This window comes from Onychostoma macrolepis, chromosome 13 (genome assembly GCF_012432095.1).
Source record: "Onychostoma macrolepis isolate SWU-2019 chromosome 13, ASM1243209v1, whole genome shotgun sequence".
Lineage (NCBI taxonomy): Eukaryota > Metazoa > Chordata > Actinopteri > Cypriniformes > Cyprinidae > Onychostoma > Onychostoma macrolepis.
In genome coordinates, this window is record NC_081167.1 from 5,066,965 (window position 1) to 5,089,571 (window position 22,607).

General features: G+C 37.9%; 1 protein-coding gene across 6 annotated transcripts in view; it reads left to right on the top strand.

The window, feature by feature from the left end:
- pde10a (phosphodiesterase 10A) overlaps nucleotides 1–19,862 on the top strand; it is a 104,687-nt gene extending 84,825 nt beyond the window's left edge. For 5 of the 6 annotated variants that reach the window (XM_058795291.1, XM_058795292.1, XM_058795293.1 and 2 more), the window contains 10 exons: nucleotides 339–525; nucleotides 1,288–1,430; nucleotides 1,895–1,978; nucleotides 7,864–8,014; nucleotides 8,722–8,877; nucleotides 10,583–10,755; nucleotides 13,479–13,590; nucleotides 13,761–13,841; nucleotides 14,064–14,152; nucleotides 16,760–19,862. In XM_058795291.1, coding sequence (XP_058651274.1) covers nucleotides 339–525; nucleotides 1,288–1,430; nucleotides 1,895–1,978; nucleotides 7,864–8,014; nucleotides 8,722–8,877; nucleotides 10,583–10,755; nucleotides 13,479–13,590; nucleotides 13,761–13,841; nucleotides 14,064–14,152; nucleotides 16,760–16,880 — 1,297 coding nt within the window. In that variant the 3' untranslated portion in view covers nucleotides 16,881–19,862. Of the gene's footprint in view, nucleotides 1–338; nucleotides 526–1,287; nucleotides 1,431–1,894; nucleotides 1,979–7,863; nucleotides 8,015–8,721; nucleotides 8,878–10,441; nucleotides 10,756–13,478; nucleotides 13,591–13,760; nucleotides 13,842–14,063; nucleotides 14,153–16,759 lie in introns of those variants that run through there. The other variant, XM_058795294.1, reaches the window with a different exon arrangement.
- Nucleotides 19,863–22,607: the final 2,745 nt, after the last annotated feature.

A 22,607-nucleotide genomic window follows, 5' to 3' on the forward strand; every position in this document is an offset into this window, starting at 1 on the left:
AAGAGAGAGAGAGAGAGAGAGAGAGAGAGAGAGAGAAAAACGTTTGGGGAAATTGACCAGGCAGATGCATGATACGGGTGTATTGTTAAGTTGGACATGTGGACACACAGTGGTCTGTAGGTGTTAAAGTGGACGTGTCACATAAAAGGGGCTTCTGGATTGTGTACAGTAAATCTGCAATAAGATGATTATTTTAAGCCTAGATGAGCCAACACTTGAAACCGTTGTGTATTTAACTCAATCCCTAGCTCAGTCCTGTACAAACACTGTGGTTGTTCATCTCTGTGTATGTGTGTGTATCTGTGTGCATTTCTCTGTCGTCTGTTCTGCTTTTACAGAGAAGTAGATCTCTACACTGGCTACACAACGCGGAATATCCTGTGCATGCCCATAGTCAGCCGCGGGACTGTGATTGGTGTTGTACAAATGGTGAACAAGCTGGGAGGAAGTGCCTTCACTAAAACTGATGAGAACAACTTTAAGATGTTCGCTGTCTTCTGTGCTTTGGCCTTACACTGTGCAAATGTAAGTGTCCTGGAGTCTAATAAAACATCTATCGGTTATAATAACACCTAGAGAATGGTTATGTTTGGAAGAAACAGGCTGAGGGCTGTCTACCAGAGATTTCAGTCACTTGGTCCTCTGAGGAGTCACACAGTGTTGCCAGATTGGGCGGTTTTGTGCCCAATTGGGGGGTTTTGAATTTGAATTTGTGGGTCAAAATTGGTTTGGGTGAATGGACAAAATTTGGGATGGTTTGGGATCAGTTTGGAATTTTTTAAATTGTTAACAAACAAAACGCAATGTTAATGTTTTAGGTGTGTTTTTTGGGGAGAGGGCAGGTTTTGGAGCTTTTGTGCTGGAAGACGTCAACCCAATCTGGCAACAGTGTGATCACACATGAGTCTTCTCACATAGCAGCTTTTAAAATGATTGAGGATTGTTAATATTTAAAAGACCAAGAGTGCTCTGCTGCCGTCCGCTGATGGGATTTATATTTAGACAGAATTTACACCTCACATTTTGCCAGTGATTTATTTAATCTTTTATTGATTTATATGAGGTAGAGCAAAGGAAGAAGAAAATTTAATTATGATGCTACCACTTTATGGTACCTGAAATGATCTGCTAACATGAATGGTTAACACTAAATAACCATAGCTGATAGATAGAAGGATAGATATCCATTAGATAAATACAACCACATTATTTTCAAAGGGTTAGTCTATTTTGCATGTATATTTTGCATCTGCGTAGACACATGGGTGCATGTGTGTTTGTGTGCAGATGTATCACCGGATTAGACATTCAGAGTGCATTTACCGGGTGACCATGGAGAAGCTTTCGTACCACAGCATTTGCACGTCAGAGGAGTGGAAGACCCTCACACAACTCTCTCTCCCTTCAGCCATATATAAAGAGATCGAACTGTGAGTTTACACTCTCATGCATCGAAGATCACTGTTACACAATGGATTTCAGTAATACTGTTACTTAGTGATTATTTAATTTTGCAACTGTAAAATCTGAGTGGACAAGCCACTCTGAATAGCTGTAAAACAGGTGCTAACAGCATCATTTGCCTTATTACAGTTAGGTGAATGAACTAGTTTTTAAAAGCAAAAAATTACACACAGCCTCATGTTGCTTATTGAGTGTTTTTTTATTTAATTGTAGATGTGATGGTTGTAATACCATATTTTTATTTTTATTGTTCATGATCCACAAAAACTAAGTGTTGGTATTGGTTTGGTATTATTTTCACGTGTGGACAAGTGGACATGACATAGGAGTCCAGTTGTAAATCTAATCAGGATGTACTGAATACGTTTTTGGCTCATATTTCACCCATGCAGATTTGAATTGCAAACAAACTGTCATATTTCTGTCTAAGGTTTCACTTTGACATTGCTCCTTTTGAGGAAATGTGGCCTGCAATATTTGTATACATGGTTCACAATTCATGTGGAAAAAGCAGGTAAGAAAGTATCGATTTCTAAGAGCTCTGTGTGTTTTGTCACAACGTATCCTAGAACCAGGAAGAGAAATGAATGCATATGTAGTAGAAATAGCAGTGAAGAAAATGACATAATATTTGTTTGTAATAAAAGGCCAAGGCTAAATTCATAGATGTTATGTTATCCTAAATGCCAACAATTAAAACAGATTTTTACATTTTGCATAATTTTAGAAAACTAACTAAAATCTTAATTTGGGCAAAATTGTTGGTGGTGTAAATGACAGGGAAGTAATTTGCTTACAAATATATTTACATAATTTGTTTAATTGTTTAAATTGCTTATACTATGATTAATGATGATGTTATAATATTTTATAATGATTTTCATATTTAAGGACTAGGTCTGGGACCATGCATGGTTTAACAATAAAATATATAGGCCTACATAAAAGGCATTTAAGTAATAAAAATAAGCAGCCTTAAGATTAAGGGCGAGTTTTATTAACAGGGCAAATTAGCGTGAGAGCGCAATTCCAAAACAGCGGAATTGCATGGAAATTTCTGCAGGTGATTTACTAACAACGTGCAAATTAAAGAACACAGACGCAACATCTCATTTACATATCGACCAACGCAATATACCAAGCACAGCGCAAATTAGCATAGTCGTAATTAAAGAATAAAGAAATAAATAAGCCACAGAAAAGAACCAGAGTCCAAAAAATGAAGGTTTGATAGACCTGGTATTCCAAGTCATCGTTTATTTCCTGAAGCAAATCAAAAATAACATGGCTTGGCAAATGATATGTTCGGATAATGTGTTCTTCGGGCATTCAAAATAAATTAATAGCTACATGTGGAAAAAAATCCTCTCCCTTCTACCATGTGCTCTCTGTTCCAAGGTTATTTTCGTAAACGAAAACTGAAACTAAGACTAAAACTATTGGTCAAAAAACATTTTCGTAAACTGAAATAAAATTAAAATTTCTAAATAAATGAAAAACTAAAACTAAACGAAACTAACAACAGTAACGGAAAAACTAACGAAAATAAAATAATAATTATCAAAAATAAATAATCGTGTTCGTGATTTAATAAGCTCTCATTCTGTGCCTGAAAATCGGACCTGTGGTGGTTTAGGGAAATAGATGGCGCTTCATGCACGTGAGCTGCGTCCTGTAATCACAGAGAATGCGTTTTTGCATTTAAAAAACAAGACGCGGGCTATGAAATGGGAAATAACTATAATAATAATGCACACCTTACAGCGCACGAACGTTTAAAAGCATGCTTGACGTGCGAGAAAAACATGAGAGTGAGTTGACAGAATTAAAAGTTTTGGATGAGCTGACTTTTGAAGAGTCATTCTGTCAAGCTTTGCGATTACTATGATAACGTCCACCTCGAGTCCATGACACAAGCACCGCATTGACTGTATAAAACGCATCCAAAATGAGAGAAAGCGAAAGCGATAGCCGCGCTGTGTTTTCACCGCTTGCAGTGTTGTGTAAAAGGGGCTTTAGAACTGGGATTGATTGCGTTGCTCATCTGAAGCGCGTGCGCGCTGGAGCGGCTCGTCAAAGTAAAGTGCAAACATCATTTAAATCACCATATCGCATTTATTTTTGAATAGTATGAGGTTTCAAAGCATTTTAGATTGTTTCTTCTTATTGTGTACGTTCATGGAGGGAGATGGGACATACAGTAGTGTGCACTGGTGGCTCATATGCGCAGAAAATCCAACAAATTAATGCATTGAAAACACAGATGGACAAAAATAAAGTTTACAGAGTTTCAATGACGATTGCAAAGAACATGCCTGCGTCCCAATGTGCACACTGTCCATGCTAAAGTCTATCTGATATTAGTCATTTTTAATACTATTTAGGGCATATAGGGTGGATAGTATGCACATTGGGACGCAGGGCATGTTTCCTCAAATCCAGCACTGGAGGGCCATTAATCTGCAGAATTTAGCTCAAACCCTGATAAAACCTCAACTGCCTGATGCTGTCTAGTAACTTTGAAAACCTTGATTAGCTTGTTGTTTGTAAACTATTGGCATATTAAACAAGATTACATCTTTAATATGAATGAATATGAACATGAATATGAATTAATAAATTGTATACATATAAATTGCATATTTTTGGTTTTTGTTGAATTGTAAAGAATTATTTTATTTTCATTATTAAGAGGTTTGCACAAGAGTTAACTGTAAACTGCAAACATTCAAATTTGCTAAAATTATATGTCTTGTTTGGTCTACACTGGAAGAGTCCATTAACTCTATAATTATAGTTAAACTATAATTACTAAAACTGAAACTAAAATATATAAAAACTAAATAGAAATGTGTTCACAAAATAAAAACTAAACTAAAACTAACAAAACCATTAATGAAACTAACTAAAACTAAACTGAAATTATAGGAAATTTGAAAACTATATTAAAATAAAAACTAATTTAAAAATTCAAAACTAGAATATCCTTGCTCTGTTCCCTATCAAAAGCTACTCTAAATAAAATAAGATATATATATAAAGTAGATCATGTCTAGTTCATCAGTTAGGAGATTCTTGCCGTGTACACAAGTTATCCCTGACGATGATCCACATGATTACTGTTTGGAGTGCCTCGGGGAAGAGCATGCTTTTGCTGCTCTTGAGGACGCTGAGTGTGAGCACTGTGAGTTATTCCCTATCGGAGTGCTCCGCTCGAGGCTCGCTTTCTTTTGTGGCTCGACGCGTGAGCCTCCTCTCTCTCTCGCGCTCTCCCCAGATCACGAAGTCTCCGCCCTCACTGCTGAAGCGCGCCCCGGCGCTTCTTCAGAGCGAGAAGAGGATGCAGGTTCTCTTGCCTCCGGCGATATGGAGACCGAGAGGGCGCTCTGGGCGCTCTGGGCGCTCTGAGCGCTCCTCACGCGACAACAAAGCGTTTGGGGAGTTACTTGAGGTGGTGACTAACACAGTGGTCAGGCTTAAGTTAGACTGGCCACAGGAGCAAGAGAACCCCAGGCACTCCAAATTAGACGACAGATTTCTGTCGGGTGGCCTTTTTCCCAGACCTCCATGACGAGTTGTCTCGTTCATGGAGTAAGCCTTACTCCTTGCGCATCTTTGTACCCACGACGTCGATTTTTTTAGAGCTGCGCCGAGCCACGGATCTGTCTCTTCCTGCGACCAAGCAAACGGCCCATGCCATTGGCCGTTCTATGGCTGTGTTGGTTGCCACGGAGAGACACCTGTGGCTCAACCTCACGGGCATCAAGGATAGGGACAAAGTGGTCCTCCTTGATGCCCCTGTGTCGCCTTCTGGCCTATATGGCAACTCCATGAATACGGTCGTCACTAGGTTCAGGGAGGCCAAGAGACACGCAGAGTCTTTCGATAAGTTCCTTCCCCACCGTGCTCAGGCGTCGGGGCTGTCGGCCACCCAGCCCCAACCCAATCCGATTTCTCTGCGGCTCGCCGATCTCAGCAGCCCAGCAAGAAGCCGGATCTGAGGACGATTATTTAGTCTAAGAAGTCGTCCTGAGGGTCGAGGGCCCGGGACCGTGGTGGTGTCCATTCCATTCGGCCTAGCTTTGTCACCCTGCACGTACAAGAAATGCATGGATGCAGCACTGGCTCCTTTGCAACTCTATGGCATCTGCATTTTAAATTCCATAGACGACTGGCTGATTCTGGCTCAGTCTCAAGAGCTTGCGCTTCGACATCGGGATTGAGACTCAACGCAAAGAAAAGCGTTCTCTCTCCTGCTCAGAGGACAACGTATTTGGGGATTGTATGGGATTCGATCACGAGGCGGGCGCAGCTGTCTCCTGCACGTGTCGAATCCATTCTAAACGCCCTAAAGAACATCAAGCTAGGCCAGAGAGTTACTGTTCATTACCTTCAGAGGGTTCTAGGTCTCATGGCAGCTGCATCCACGGTGATACCCTTAGGCCTCCTGCACATGAGATCGTTTCAGTTGTGGCTCAGAGCCAGGGGATTTTATCCAAGGGCCAATCCCCAGAGGCAAATAAGGGTTACGCGCCAGGGGCTCCGTACCCATTCTATGTGGTTCAGACCCCGGTTTCTGACTTTGGGTACCACTCTAGGTCTGTATTGTCGTTGCAAGATGCTAACGACAGACGCTTCCATCATGGGCTGGGGTGCGGCCTTGGATGGCCGTCCAGCCCAAGAGATCTGGAGAGGTCATCTTCTCGACTGGCACATCAATTGCTTCGAAATGATGGCTCTATTTCGGTCCCTGAAATACTTCTTCCAGCAGTTAAGAGGCTACCATGTCCTAGTGCGAGTGGACAACACGGCGGTAGTCGCTTACATAAATCACCAGGGCGGACTGCGTTCCTGCCGCCTGAACAGGCTAGCGCAGCAGGTTCTGCTTTGGGCACAGGACAAGTTCCTGTCCCTCAGGGCGATTTACATCATGACTGTGGGAACAGACTTGCTGCCCAGACAAGCTGTGACACGTGGGGAATGGAAACTCCACCCCGAAGTAGTCAGTCAAATCTGAGAAAGATTTTACAAAGCAGCACAATTTCCCCTCTACCTCTCTCTGACTCCTCCAGCTCCCCTGGATCTGGACGCTATGGCCCATACGTGGCCCAGACGGGGTCTTTACGCATTTCCCCCGATTGCTCTGCTCCCGGGAGTCCTGGCTAAGGTCTGTCAACAGGGGCCTCGCCTCTTACTGATAGCGCCCCATTGGCCGACCAGAGTATGGTTCTCAGATCTAATATCCCTCCTCGACGGCTCGCCGTGGGCGATTCCGGTCAGGAGAGATCTCCTATCTCAGGCGCAGGGGACAGTAATTCATCCCCGGCCCGAGCTCTGAAACCTTCATGTCTGGCCCCTGAGGGGGACCAACTAAGAGATTCTGGGCTTCCAGCCGATGTAGTAGAAACTATTCTAAGTGCTAGGGCTCCCTCCACTAGAAGAAGTTATGCCTTCAAATGGCACATTTTAGAAAATTGGTGTATTTCCTTAAGTTAACATCCCATAGGCATGTCTGAGACCTTTTTCAATGTTTGTGCGCACACACTACACAACCTTGGGGGCTCCAGACACTTCAAGTGCGGTGGCGTTGGTATTCTTGTTCCCATTACCGCTTGATACGCAGCATCGAGAGTAGCTTTTGATAGGGAACGTCTCAGTTACTTGACTGTAACCCTGTTCCCTGAAAAATCAGGAACGAAATGCTGCGCCTCAATGCCGCACTGTAGACGTGCCTGGGCGTCTCTTCAGACAAAGCATAACCTGAAGGTATGTCCGTTTCATGTGTATTTATAACCTGCAAGTGCACGTAATCAGTTACGTCACTCACCGAGGTTATTCAAGCCAATTGTTGGCATGTTTGACACACGTGCTTCGCAAGCGGTCGAACAAAGAATGCTCTCATTAGCGTTTGATACGCAGCATTTTTTTTTTTGCCTCCTCCTAGCAACAATAATTGCAGCCATTTCAAGTGCAAAATAGTGTAAGACATGCTTTTTTTGGACATTAAATAATGGCACAAATGCCAGTAATTTGACTAGCGCAAACGTTAGTAAAACGTGTTGCGCGATTCATTTGAATACTCTCCTCCCATAACTTTTGCGTCTGAAGGGAAACTCCTAAAAATGCATATTCAATAAGGTCAGGCGCAAAAATATCTGTGTCCACGCCTTTTCAGTGCTAATTCGTCACTGCACGTCTTTAGTAAAACCTGACAGTACTATTTTAACGCCAAATGACGGTTTTCGCTGGCACAAGCTATTAGTAAAACTGGCCCTAAATCTATTGTCTTAATAAAAATCAATCATTTGGATTGTGCCCGTAGATGAAGAAACACTCATGTACAACACTGCTATGACAAGGCACTTTATTTACAAGAACTCCTTTTTTGTGTAATTAAAGCTTTGAGCTGGAGAAACTGTGTCGTTTCACTATGTCAGTGCGGAAAAATTACAGACGAGTTCCATATCACAACTGGAAACATGCTGTGACAGTGGCACACTGCATGTATGCCATCCTGCAAAAAACCACTGGGATCTTCACTGAGCTTGAGGTCAGTGTCATTCTCACATTAGCATTTGCAGTGAACTTACAAAAGTGAGTTATTTCAACTACGAGCTTCTAACAAAAAGTTAACTACAGTAACTGAAGATTGCAGCAACTATTTTACACTTAAATTCATTCTATGTTACTAAATTCTTTTAGTAATTTATTTTTATTTTTTTTGGAGGAGGCGTGGCTTTGGAGAGTGATTTACAGGAAGGGTGGGATCTTATGCTTTCAAAGCTAGGTTGTTATTGCTAGCCTCTCCGAAATCACTCACTCTACTTTTAATACAATGTACTTAATGTTTTTACATTGTAGTTATATTTAAAGAAATACCTGCATGACATCTGTAATTATTTTTTGTAATTACATCTATAATTATACTGTTACCCCTTAACCCACCTTTTAAACTAACCTTACCACAAAACCTGTCGCTAACCTTCCCTGTATTCCACCTCAATAGCAGCAAAAGTGTTTTGCAATACAACATGAACAAATTAGGAGTTTATTGAGGCAAAAGTCGTAGTTAATGGTTTGCTATTGGCGAGAATTGGACCTTAAAATAAAGTGTGCAGTTAACATTATAGTTATCTTTGTCGTTATCATTCTTGGTGTGAACCGGTCCTTTCGTGTCACTGAAAAATGTAGTTAGCAGAAGTTAATAGATATGTAGTATGACTTACTCCGTTGCCCTGTTTATTTCTTCTCACACAGAGGAAAGGCTTGCTGATTGCCTGCTTATGTCATGACCTGGACCACCGCGGCTACAGTAACAGTTATCTACAGAAGTTTGACCATCCGCTGGCCGCCCTCTATTCTACATCCACCATGGAACAGCATCACTTCTCACAGACAGTGTCCATCCTGCAGGTAAAGCTCCTACACACTGCGCCAGCTCAGTACGATAGGTTCAAACACGCTAAATGTGGTCAGTTACACCCACCCGTTACGGGGCGCGAACATGTGCACAGACTCCCTTAGATTCTCCAATGGCTATATTACATATGGTATAAAATTGGCTTGTGGGCACTGGTCTTATATATAATTTCAGTGCCTGTTGTTTAAAGCTATAGTCCTTGCTAAATGTTGTTGTTCACCCCAGGTGAATAATGTAAAAAATAAATGAATAAATAACAGATATCACTACACTTCCCCAGTTGACTGATCGTGTTAAGGATTGCAAATATTTTTGTATTGCAAGGTTTCTGAAATGTTGTCTTTAAATATGTAAATATTAAAATATTTTATCTAATTAAAAATGCACTAATTTGCATACATTCCAAGAACAGAAATCTGAACAGTGGATAAAGCCAGTTTCAAAATTAATGGGTCATTTTGTTGGCATATTAGAGTCCAGTGTTGGGGAAAGTTGTTTTTAAATGTAATGCATTAAAATATTGTGTTACTCCGTAAAAAGTAACTACTGCATTACTTAGTTAAATTTTATGTTTTATGTTATTTTTGTGTTACTTTTTGTTTAGCTGGGCTTGCTTAATATTTTTAATTAAAAAAAGCCAAAAGTTATATTTTTGGCTACTATAAAGGCCCTTTCACACTAAAAGTTAAATTAATAAGCAATTTTTTTGTAAATTTAGAAGTAATATGTTACTTTACTACCCAGACAGCAACATAGTTCTGGCCCAGATCCAGCCCACATCTGGCCCATGTGAAATCCATACCGGCCAGTTGTGGGCCGGATCTGGGCCGACACTGCTTGCTGTCTGGGTAGTTACTTCTAAAAAAAAAAGTAATCTGATTAAATAACTACGGCTACTTGTATGAGCCAATGGCTTTTACAGAGGGGATTTTGGATATCTCTTTCATCACTCCGTAAATCAGGAAATATTGTCAACAGCTAGAAAAAAAAATAAGTCATAATTTTTTTGGAATAAAATCAGGCGAATTATATGTGAAGAAACCACTCTGTAACACCAGTCATAATAACAAAATATAGATAACAATAAAGATATAGATAGGAATAGATAGTAAATTACATACACCAAAGGCTGTAATGCTGTAAGCTGCATTTTAAGAAAATGGCCTTTAAAGAAATGTATTGTAATTAAAATCAAGCAAATGGATAACATGAATAAAATAATAAAAACTTAAGTGTATTATTGATGTTTTCCACTAGTCTGTAACAACAGTTTATAAAAACCCAAATAGCCCAAAATCATAAAATTGACCAAAAACAATGGTTTTGCCTGTGATGCCTTGCATGCAGAAACCATCACATTGTCTTTAAATGCCATATTGACAGAAGCTGAGATACAAGGAAGCATTCATGTGGTAGTGCCATTTATTTACAAATCAATAAATATTATCAATGCAAACATGCCCTCAGAATTTGTGCTGATTGCAGTTTGCATTAGGTCAACCACAAAATAAAGACTTGTGGTCTAATGTTTCTTTTTTTCTCATTCCCATATTTAAGAAATTTCCCATCTTAAGCAGAGTCAGTTGGTTGTCAGCCATCTCTTGGATGCCCCTTCAGCTTTGCTGCAACTCTCCAGCAGAGCCAGACACCCCATAAGTGGAGCTTTTGCTTTTTTATTGATCTCTTTTTTTCCCATAGCTGGAAGGGCACAATATTTTCTCCAACCTGACTTCCAGTGAGTATGAGCAGGTGCTGGAGATCATCAGGAAGGCCATCATTGCTACAGACCTCGCCTTGTACTTTGGCAACCGCAAGCAACTGGCTGAACTGCTGACCACAGGGGCGCTGGACCTGAACAACCGTGCTCACAGGTCAGAGGTCATAGTTCACCTCCATTATCACAGAACTCAACTTCAGAGATATTTTCAGGGAGCCACCGAAACAGTGTCAAAGGCTGTGGTTGAACTGAAGTAGTAGCATACTGCTTGAGTGAATCTCAAGTAATATTAATTAACTGCATGTACAGTGTATACTGTATAGGGTAAAAGTTAGGTTTTGGTTTAGGATTAGCTCCTTTCAATTATGCATAATGTTTTCTGTTATTCTGTTATTACTAGAGTAAATACATGTACCATGCAACTATGTCACTTTAAAATAAACAGTAAATATATCCAGGTTACTGTAATTATAATAATTATTTTCAATTAAGCACATTTCTTCAAAAAAGTTATTTATCATAATGCATCCAGACATTACTAAATTAAATCAGCATAAATTAAAAGCTGCATGTATGAATTTCTCACAAAACTAAAATTGTAGATGTTTTAAGGTTTTAAATTAAAAATTTAAATTTTGATAAATTGGACCAAACTGTGAATGAAAAAGAGACTTACATAATGTTCTGTCCCAGCATTTATTGTATGGGTACTTTGTCAACGCTATACAGGGGTGGGGGGGTGACAGAGTGCATAGGGCCCAGAGGTCTGGGGGGCCCGTGATTGCCTACTGACATTCAATTCAAGTAGTGGGCCGATTGCCAAAGTGAGGAAGAACTCTCCGATATTAGGCGCTGTTTTTAAATTGCAGCGCATGTGAAACAAAAGCAAATACTCCGAAGGTGTGAAGCGGCGCGACCCGATGCATCCGCCAGCCGCACGTCAAAGCAGAGCTATGCATCTCCCACACAGCGCTGACGAACGTGCGCCGCGCTTCTGCCACGAAGTATAAGTGATAAGCAGCGCAAGTCGCTTGATCCATTCAGATGTGACACAGAATTGTTATACAGTCGTGTGATATGAGAACATTAAAGGTTCTGTAGTGATGCAGGCTGAAAACAGCCACGACAATGAGGTGTAGTGGGAAATGCCAATAGGAAAGGAAGTGACGTGACGTGTGGCCAAGTATGGTGACCCATACTTGGAATTTGTGCTCTGCATTTAACCCATCCAAATGCACACACACAGCAGTGAACAAACACACTGTGAACACTCAGCCATTTATGCTGTAGCGCCCGGAGAACACCTGGCACCTGGCTATATGGCCCGTTTTTTAAACATATTACAATCTAATTCGGTGCCTTACCCAATAGGCTTGTCATTTCAGCACCATAGTAATTTAACTTGAAGTTAACACTAGCCACTATGTGTTGGCAGAAATGAATTTATTATAAATGTCACTGGTCACACTTTTAGGTGGCCTTAACTACTATGTACTTACATCAAAAAATAAGTACAATGTACTTATTGTGTTCATATTGTATTGCAAAACACTTCTGCTGCTATTGAGGTGGGATACGGGTAAGGTTAGGGCCAGGTTTGGTGGTCTGGGTAGGTTTAAGGGTGGGTTAAGGTGTAAGGGATGGTTCAACAGTGTAATTACAGAAATTAATTACAGATGTAATTGCATATAGGTATTTTTAAAAATATAAGTACAGTGTAAAAGCATGTATGTACACAATAAGTGCATTGTGCCAAATTATTAATTTAAATTGAAGTGTATAGTAGTTAAGGCCACTTAATATAAAGTGGGACCATGTCACTGTTATTACATATTGCGAATATTTACATTTCCTAGAAGTTGTTTTGTAGTTTCTTGTGTTTAGTTTTTGTTTACCTACAAATTTTATAGTTTATTTTTGCTTATTATTTATTTTAAAAACCATCTAACCGTGGTAATGAGGACCATGGTTTTGCTTCTTGTGACCACCATCCTACTAATACTAGTCAGCTAAACTAGAACTAAACATGTTTAGTTCTAATGAATTTTAACTGAAGTGAAATGTTAATACAATAAGAGCCCGATTTCAAGATAAATATCAGTGTCTTAATTATTATTTACAAATAATAAAGTTCTTAAAGGGAGATTCACCCAAAAATGAAAATTGTCATCATTTACTCAACATCATGTCATTCCAAACCTATATGAATTCTTTCTTCTGTGGAACATAATTTGAGAAATTCAAGAATTCTTTTGTCCATACAGTAGAAATCAAGGGTAACAAAAGTGGTTTTGTAACATTCTACAAAATCTTTTCTGTTCAACAGAAGAAAGTCATTTGGAACGACATGAGGGTGAGGAAATGATGACAGCAGTCTATCTCAAAATCAATGCTTTACTGTCAAGTGCTTTTCTATGTGACAAAAATGCATTATTAAGTTTGTTGCATTTGTTGTGAATTCGGTAATATCTTTCAGTATTTGTTTCTGTCCTGTTTTATTTATTTATTATTTCCTCCAATTGAAGGCCCTATGACCCATCAAAACATTTAAGGGGGAATTTGTGGGCCAGATGGGCTCAATTTTTGGAGGATGGACGTTGGACGTTAGACGTTATTGTACATTTTACACATTTTACGATTGCAACTCATACCCCAACCCACTGAATGTGATTTTGAGGGGGCCCCATAGCAAATTCAGTGCACAGGGCCCAGAATTAGTGACAGCCCTGGCTATATGGCCCGTTTTTGAAACCTATTACAATCTAATTCAAGCAAAGCAATAGATCTTAATGTAGAGAATTCCTAGTATGTGTAATTAATTCACAGCCTGATCTGATCCCGTTGATGAATTGCTGGTTGATTATTTGTCCACCGCAGGGACCGTGTGATCGGTCTGATGATGACGGCTTGTGATCTCTGCTCTGTGACCAAACTGTGGTCCGTCACGCGACTCACGGCCAATGACATCTATGCTGAGTTCTGGTCTGAGGTAAGCTTTAATCAGTGTAAACCAAGCATGAATTTTTTTGTTGTAACAATATTGTGTAATAAAGTAAATCATTGTACAGGTCCCTGTTTGTTTTGAGCGGTATGTCAAATTGCAGGCCAGACCTCTGAAGGACATTCAGTGAAATTGTTCATCTTATTTTGTAATGATAGGGGGATGAAATGAAGAAGATTGGAATGCAGCCCATCCCTATGATGGACAGAGATAAAAAGGATGAGGTTCCCCAAGGACAGGTAAATCAGAACTTTCTGTCATTATCAAGCTCCTGTAGAAGAATGTTACTTTTCCTATCCCATGCCTTCACGTCGGAAGTGTGCCTTAAAAGTTGTAGGCAGCTCATTAGGTTAGCGGTTGTATTTACTTGTAGGGTAAATGCGAATTTGAGTTGAGAAGCCATTTTTTAATGTCTTTCCATGTTCAGTAGTACCTGAGTCCTGTTTTTCTTATGTTCTCAGGTGGGGTTTTACAATGCTGTGGCTATTCCCTGTTACACCACCCTGTCAGAGCTGTTTCCTCCCTCCAGTCCTCTGCTTACAGCCTGCAGGTCTGTCACACGCTCAACACAATGTTTGTCTGCATGAATGCTCCTATGTTGTGATATAATCATCCGTGTTCGTAAGCACTTTTATTTAACAATTTGAACCAACTGACTACTGTTTCAAAATCTGTTTGGTATTACTAATATTATAAAACAGATTTCTGGATGAGCCTTGTTCAAAATGGCTATAATCACTATATGCAGACCTGTGACCGCACATCAACTTAATTTTATATTAATGCGCCAAGTGGCTATGGTTCATTACAGGCTAGTGAGCTATATTACTTAGTGGAAGCATGGCTTGTTGTGATGAATATCATTTTAAATCATTGATTGATTTTTAATGAAATTATTTTAAGCTTATTACTAAATAATTCAGGTTAATACTATGCAAGATTATTATTTTTGGTATGGTTTTATTGGTCACACTTTAGGTCCAATTCTCCCTATTAACAAACATTAACTATGACATTTGCCTCAATAAACTCCTAATTTGCTGCTTATTAATAGTAAGGTAGTTGTTAAGTTTAGGATTAAGGATGTAGAATATGGTCATGCAGAATATGTGCTTTATAAGTACTAATAAACAGCCAATATGTTAATAACAGGCACGCTACTAAGCAACTAGTTAACAGTGAGAATTGGTCCTTATTCTAAAGTGTTACCGTTTTATTATATATGGCATATATATGTTTAAAGCTACAGTGATATCAGCAGGTTTTTGACCTCTTTCTGTGGCATGAAAGTTGCATTTCAAACAATGTTCAAATAGCTCCTGTTTGGTTTCAGAATAATAAGCAGCAGAATAATTCCCTTCTGTTACTGTAGGTTCAATAAGTTTAGCACATATTCATAATCTTTATACAATACATCATTTTTTTTTCGCACTCTGAAACTGGAGTTAATTGCACTGCTTTGCACTGGTCACATCAACCGGCTTCCATTATGTAGACATTGTGCTAGTTCTGATGTGAGAATGGGTCCGTGTCTAAACTTCTCCCCCTGCGCCCCTAAACTGGTCGAATGCTTGCGAGTCTCTGTGACCTTGATCTGTGGGGAATGCAAACACAGTTGACGGCGCAATTTGAAAAGCTGTGCCACTGCGTCAGCACCAGGTTTCCAATTGGAATGTGTGGGCAGCCGGCCCAGACGCTCCGGAGCCCTGGTCATTGTGAGATCAGAGAGGGAGCAATAAATGACTTCAGCATCACTAACTGAAAAAAGGAGAGTCTAATAGTCAACCATTTTCATCCTCTGTTTTGGAACAAAAAAGGACAGACCTAAAAAAAAAAAAAATTGAGTTGACAAATTGAGTTTACCACCTTGAGTTTATCTGCTTTCTTCCTGTCTGGGTCAGATCGCCCTGGCTGCATTGCTTCTGTTGCTCTAGTGACAGCCTTCAAATGGCATGTTTAGGGTTGTAACAACTAATAAAGAAAATTGAAAAAAAAATAATAATAATTCAATAATGAAAAATACAAATTTTATTATCAGTTAGTTGTATCCATTATATAAAAAAATAATGAATTAAAGTATGAGAATTACGTAGTGACCGAGAAAGAAAGTTAAACAAACCAAAGCTGTCTTTTATTTCAGCAACACTTCTTGGCTACTTTTCATGTTTTTTTGTTTTGTTTTGTTTTTTGGTAACACTTTATTTTAAGGTGTCCTTGTTACACAAGTTACATGTACTTACTATTATAATAACAATAAATTATGCATAATTACATGCAAGTAACCCTAAGACAAAACCTAATCCTAATGCTAACCATATAGTAAGTACGTGTAGTTTGTTAATATTACTCAGTACTTAAATGTATAATTACACTGTAACAAGGACACCTTAAAATAAAGTGTAACATTTTTTTCTTCTTGTCATTTTCTTTCTTTTTTAATTAAAAAATCAATTTTTGTGAGGAAATTCATACACAGTTACACTTTATATTTTATCTGAAAATGATGATTTTAAGCATAAATGCATTTGTAAGATTTTAAAAGAAACAAATTAATTCGAGTTTTTGACATGATTTAAATATTTAAATTTCGTAATAAATTGAAAATATTCAACACAGCGACTGTTACCATTGACCAAATCACCATTATCCATATACAGAGCAAAACTGAGAAATGCAACAATAATTCTGACAAAAAATATTTGTAATATATTTTAATAGCCATATATATTTAAAATCGTACACTCCTTTTTAAAAGTTTGGGGTTGGTAAAGTTTTTTTTTTTTTTTTTAAGAAGTCTTTTGCCTCACCTCATATGCATTTATTTAATTTTTAATATGTATTAAAATGCTGTTTATTCCTGTGATGCAAAGCTGAATTTTCAGCACCATTACTCCAGTCTTCAGTGTCACATGATTCTTCAGAAGTCATTCTAATATGCTGATTTGCTGCTCAAGAAAAGTTTCTTATTATAATGTTGTGCTATGTTAAAAAAAAAAAAAAAAAGCAGGATCACATTTTTATGTTCAGAGGTGAAAATGTGTAAAAGCAAAACATGCTACTTCTCACTTTAGTCACTTAATTTGTGGATTTTTTTTGTAATCGTTTTGCCAACTGTTGTGTTTTTGCTGTGATGATGTGAAAAGCTCTGTGTTTGCAGGGAAAACCTGAACCAATGGGAACAAATCGTGCAAGGAGAGGACACCTCTGCATGGGCTTCCACTGAAGAGGCCGAACTGAGCGAGACTTCAGACAGTGGACCAGTAAAAGTGGACAACTGAATCTGTGGCACCTGTCCCACAGCACCACCTACACCCTGCCAGAGACACTGGACTTCCTGTGGACAGTCCCACTTCCTGCAGAGACAGGAGGAAGCGCAGAGGGCAGGCGGGGAAGGATACATTCAGAAAAATAAACAAAACATAATGTTACCTCAGTGGGTGACGGAGGCGTACACTCTAATGACATCAGGGCTCCCTCGTTGATGGCTGGGACTCAAGTCCACTTCAGCAGAACGGCCGTCATCATTGGCAGTACTTTTCCTTAGGAGGTTACTTCTGCATCTTTTTGTTTAGGTGATTTTTTTTCTTTTTTTGGTGTGTTTCGTGGTCTTACATTTGAAGAGGCCTTAAATACCAACCCAAGTTACGATCTGGTTGGATGACTCGTAACTACGTCTAGTTTAAAATGGTACTTTTTATCCTGCTGTGGTCAAAATACGCAAAGCTTACTTGAGTGGATTTATTTTTTAAGACGGACAGAAAGAATGTTTTGTCGCAGTTGAGGTGCATGAGGCACGATAAACCCATCGCTCTGGTGGTCTGATGGGGGTTTTATATAATATTTTGAGCAAAAATGTTTTGCAGTACTTGAATGAAGAATACAGCCTATTCTGAGTGGAGTTGTAAACAAAAATCCCCTAAAGCGCGTCTTCCAAAGCAAAGAGCTTTTGTGATGGCTTAAGTTTCTCTCTGAACCTTACTGGAGTCACACACAAGTCACGGTGTTCCTCGCTGAGATCTGCAGCATCTTCCAACCTGATATGAAGTTTAACCCGTCGAAGCTCATAGCGCTCTTGACATTTAAAATAAGGAATCAAATGTTTCTGTTTCCATTGTACCATAAAAACATACTGTAAACTTTCAAACTCAAATCTTCTTCCACCTGTGCTTAGACGTTAACTACAGCACACCTATTGGATGTTCAAAAACAGAAGTCTTATTGTGAAATACTAAATTATGACTTTACCAACATTATAAGTCAACCTCAGGGGTAAACATATTATATTACCTCTGATTCTGAAACTATTTTAATTAATTTCCTCAAACAATCATTGTTTTAAAATGATTATTTAAGGTACTACATCCCCACCAAATCTGTAAATTGATGCAAAATAAGTAAATTAATAATAATATGAAAAAAAAAGATAAATGATTGAACATGTAGGAAATAAAAGACAAATACTAATACAACATGAATCTGGGACATATATAAACATCTTATTTTAAAAAAAAAAATTAAAAAAAAAGGCTGCACACATAATTACTTAAGTTACTTAAAGGGATAGTTCACCAAAATAAGAAAAGTCTGGTGTTGTTCTAATGCTGTATGACCTTTCTTTTTTTAGACCACAAAAGGAGAAATAATAATAATAATAATAATAAAATTCCTGCTCATGCTAATGCATATAATGGCAGTGAATAGCGATTAGCTTCAAACTTTAAAGAAAAAGATCACAGAATGATTCCATGCGACTCGTGCTGCATTTTCCATGTGTTTTAAGGGCAAAACAAACTGAAATTTTAATTATATTAGTACATTTCTGACTTTGCCTGTTGGTTTAATTAAGGAGAAAATAATGACTAAATTTCATTTCTGGGTGACCTATCCCTTTAAAATTACTGGGCAATCCTATCGTAGTAACTGGTGCATCCACCATAAATCCAGATAAACTGTTCGTCGTTTCTAATGTAAGTCTATGAGAATCCTGCATGTTTGGTTTCTTTAAAAGGAATTGGATGCAAATCTGTTTCCACAGCACTTAAAAATATTGAATAATGACAACAGAAAGATAAAAACATTATGTTCCCTTTTCCAAATCTAAATAATCACATTTTTTAACTCTCACTCCCAAATCAACATGATTCACAGTCTTCAAAGATTATTGTTTTTGTGTAATTCAAACATTTCTTTACACAAATTCAGCAGAGGAATAATGCTTTGCACTGTCACACTTCTTCATCGCTTTGTGCTCCGGTTTCTATGGGACGTTCTGTAAAGTTTGTCTGAGCAAAGAACAGTAACCAATGGGTCAATCTGACACAGACAACTGCGCTTTCTGGAGAGTAAGGTTTATGTCTTCTACATAGTAAGTTGTCTAATGCAGGCTAAGGTGAATTTCAAGTTGCGACCCAACAGAAATGTTTGCCATCGATATAATGCCTTCGTTTCAAATGGCTGAACTCAAGTTTTGTTTTTTCGTTTAATTTTTTTCTTCTTTGTAACTGTAAGAGGCACCTGCAGTCCCTGCAGACAGTGATGGAGCTCTGACTGACTGATGGCCTTCTGTAAATACTGCAGGACTGATGAGTGAATGTAATCGATACTGTCACAAACTGCTTCAAGATGCCTGTTAGTTTTTAAGTGTACCAAAGGTGTACACCATCGGATATGGGAATGTTAAACATGGCTTCCAATGGTTGTGTCGGCATGCGACGTGCGCACTGTGTGTAGAGAGACTGAGTTAGGAGATGTAAGCTACATTCTAATGGTGCTATCTTAGGCAGTCATGCACTTTCTGATCCCGTGCTCATGCGAGTGTGTGTGTGTGTGTGTGTGTGTGTGTGTGTGTTTGCTCTGGAGTAATGCTACCAACCCCCATCTACTACGGAGTCAGAGTTCAGAGGATGTATTCAGCACCACTCACCTCTGTCACCAACATCATCCACAACCAGTTGTCTTTCCCCTTATATGCACTATGTTTAGAGACTATTATTATTGTTATTAATATTATTGCTCCTATTATATTATTATTGCCACAGTTATTGATTATTACCATTGTTATTTTGTTAATTAGAGTTCAATTTTAAATTAACTTATATTTTTTATACAAAGTTTAGCATTTTTGTTTTGTACAGAACAAATTGTACATTATGGAATAGAGCGAATGGTCATTTAGAGAAACTGCATACTGTTGCCCGAGATAAATGTCTCAACTCTAAATGTATGAGCAGTAATTACTTTTATTAAATATTTCTGACAAATACAAATTGTGTAATATTTATTCTGTGAATTTTTTATTTTTTTTACAATCAATCTATTTGCCATGGATATTCATATTTGACATGAAATGGAAACAGCAGTATGTGCAATTATATTAACTAATAAAATTAATATATAGCAGTAAACAAAAATATTTAAAGTAATACACAAACATTAGCCTGTTGCTGACATTTAAGCAGCAGGTGGCATTGTGTTTTCACACAGGTATCCTAACAGAGTAACCACAAATAAAGCTTTTACCTGAACATGATCCACAAGTGTGTCCAGATAGCACAAAAGGGTTTCTTTGCATCAAGGTGCATGTCATACCACATGATGTAAGTAAGTAAGTTTGGGAAACATGGTAAGTATAATGACAAAGCCATGTACAATTAAATAAATAAATGAATAAAAGATGGTTTTAAGGGTACGGTTATGAGCAGTCAGTTTTGTGACTGTTGTTCTGGTAGGGGACACAAGTGTGAATCAGATTTTCCTAAAAGGGGAGGGTTAGAAATGGTTTGGAATCCAGCTGTGAGGTAAAATACTGATCACTGCTGCAGTGCTGAAGTTGTTATGAGTCCATTCTGAATCTTTTGCGTCTAGCGCCATCTATTGGCAAAAAAAACTATAAATCCTCATTTTAGCTTTAAAGAGCTTTGTCATAAACTTGTCTGCAAGCTCTCCGTTCAGAAGAGTTTTGTGAACCGAATAAACCGATTCATTGAAAAGAGCAGACTCAACCGAACGAAGATTCGAACTAAAGTCGTTGTGTTTAGAATTCTCTTACAAAGCAATGCGTATTAGACCATTATGACTTATGCCCACGCGAGAAATGTGAACGTTAAGGAAACATTCAGTGTTTACTGGGTCTTTTCTTCTGTATAGCTTTTTGTTTGTCAGTCAGTAACAAGAGCTTAGCAACAGCGATTCAGAAAGAAACAAAAAATCCCCAATGATAATGATTTCAACTTTTAAAATAGCTTACATGAAGCTTTGCGAATGATGTAATATCAAATAAAATAAATAAATAAAATTATCTATTGCATATATATATACAGGTGCATCTCAATAAATTAGAATGTCGTGGAAAAGTTCATTTATTTCTATAATTCAACTCAAATTGTGAAACTCGTGTATTAAATAAATTCAATGCACACAGACTGAAGTAGTTTAAGTCTTTGGTTCTTTTAATTGTGATGATTTTGGCTCACATTTAACAAAAACCCACCAATTCACTATCTCAACAAATTAGAATACTTCATCAGACCAATAATAATAAAAAAAAAAAAATTTAGTGAATTGTTGGCCTTCTGGAAAGTATGTTCATTTACTGTATATGTACTCAATACTTGGTAGGGGCTCCTTTTGCTTTAATTACTGCCTCAATTCGGCGTGGCATGGAGGTGATCAGTTTGTGGCACTGCTGAGGTGGTATGGAAGCCCAGGTACACACACACACACACACACACACATATTATCATAAAATTATGTTGTTTTTCTATCTTACACCAAACATTTTGCCTTGAGGCACTTCACTGATTTTGTACTTAGAAAAAAAAAATAACTAAATGTGCCCAGTGACTATGATTTTTGGCAGTAATGTTAGTATTTATTTGCGTTCCTTTCTTTTGAAAAATATTTTTCTAAAACATGCAAAATCTTTTATAAAAACCATAATATATAGTTATGTCCCTCAGATTCAACTCAGCCCTGTCACACTAATAATTCTACACCCATAATAATTTAGAATCCAACCATGTGACAATTCAGGTCTCTTTAATAGTAGTGTGGACAGTAGTAGTGTTACACTTATATATATATATATATATATATATATATATATATATATATATATTCATGTGTATAGTCAGGAGGGTACTGTCAAGCTTAACAACTAAACCCCATCACATAAAATTAAGATGGAAATTGATTTTTTTTTTTTATTATTATTGTTTGCTTTATTTTTTAAGTATATGCAGTGTACTTATTTTATTTCTGCCATATGTGGTCTATTCTCCTACACTACACAAGTAGCAGTGGCCATTTAAAAAAAACAACAACAACAACAACTCCATCACACTCAACTTTGTCACATATGTGTGTTTGGCGTATTAGGGTTGTACATTTGTGACAGGGTTGATTCACTTCATTTATCAATAAGGTTAAATATACATATGTCATGTTTCAGTTAATGTATGCTTACCAAAATCATGACAACTCATATTTATATTATAAATAGAATATTTGATGTAATGTCAGCTTAAACTTTGACAAGCATCCTACATCAGAAATGGCATCTACACCCGCAGCAGAAAGATAGTGTTGGGAATGCTGATATGTTGACCCAGAAAGAAGGGTACAATATGAGAGAAAATCACCAAATCCCAGGAATTACCCATGTATTTTTGGATATTTTGAATTTGAAATGCATTTTAACAACTAACTGCTGCCTTCTAGTGGCACTTCATGAAATGTACTGTTGGACTGAGGTACGGCCTGAAGCAGATTTAGGTGTTTGGTGTGAACTGTTTTCCTGCCTTTGACATTATTTGAATATTCTGTAAAGTGTTGTCCATTAAAAGCTAAGCATAAAGCAGACCTGATTACAATGTTTATGCATTCATGTGTATAATCTCTATGAATAATAATTTATGAATTCACTGCAGGGCCTATGACGTAAATAGAATTCTTCTTTTCATTAAAACATTTAAAAAGGTAGCCTACGAGTTATTTACATCTGGACT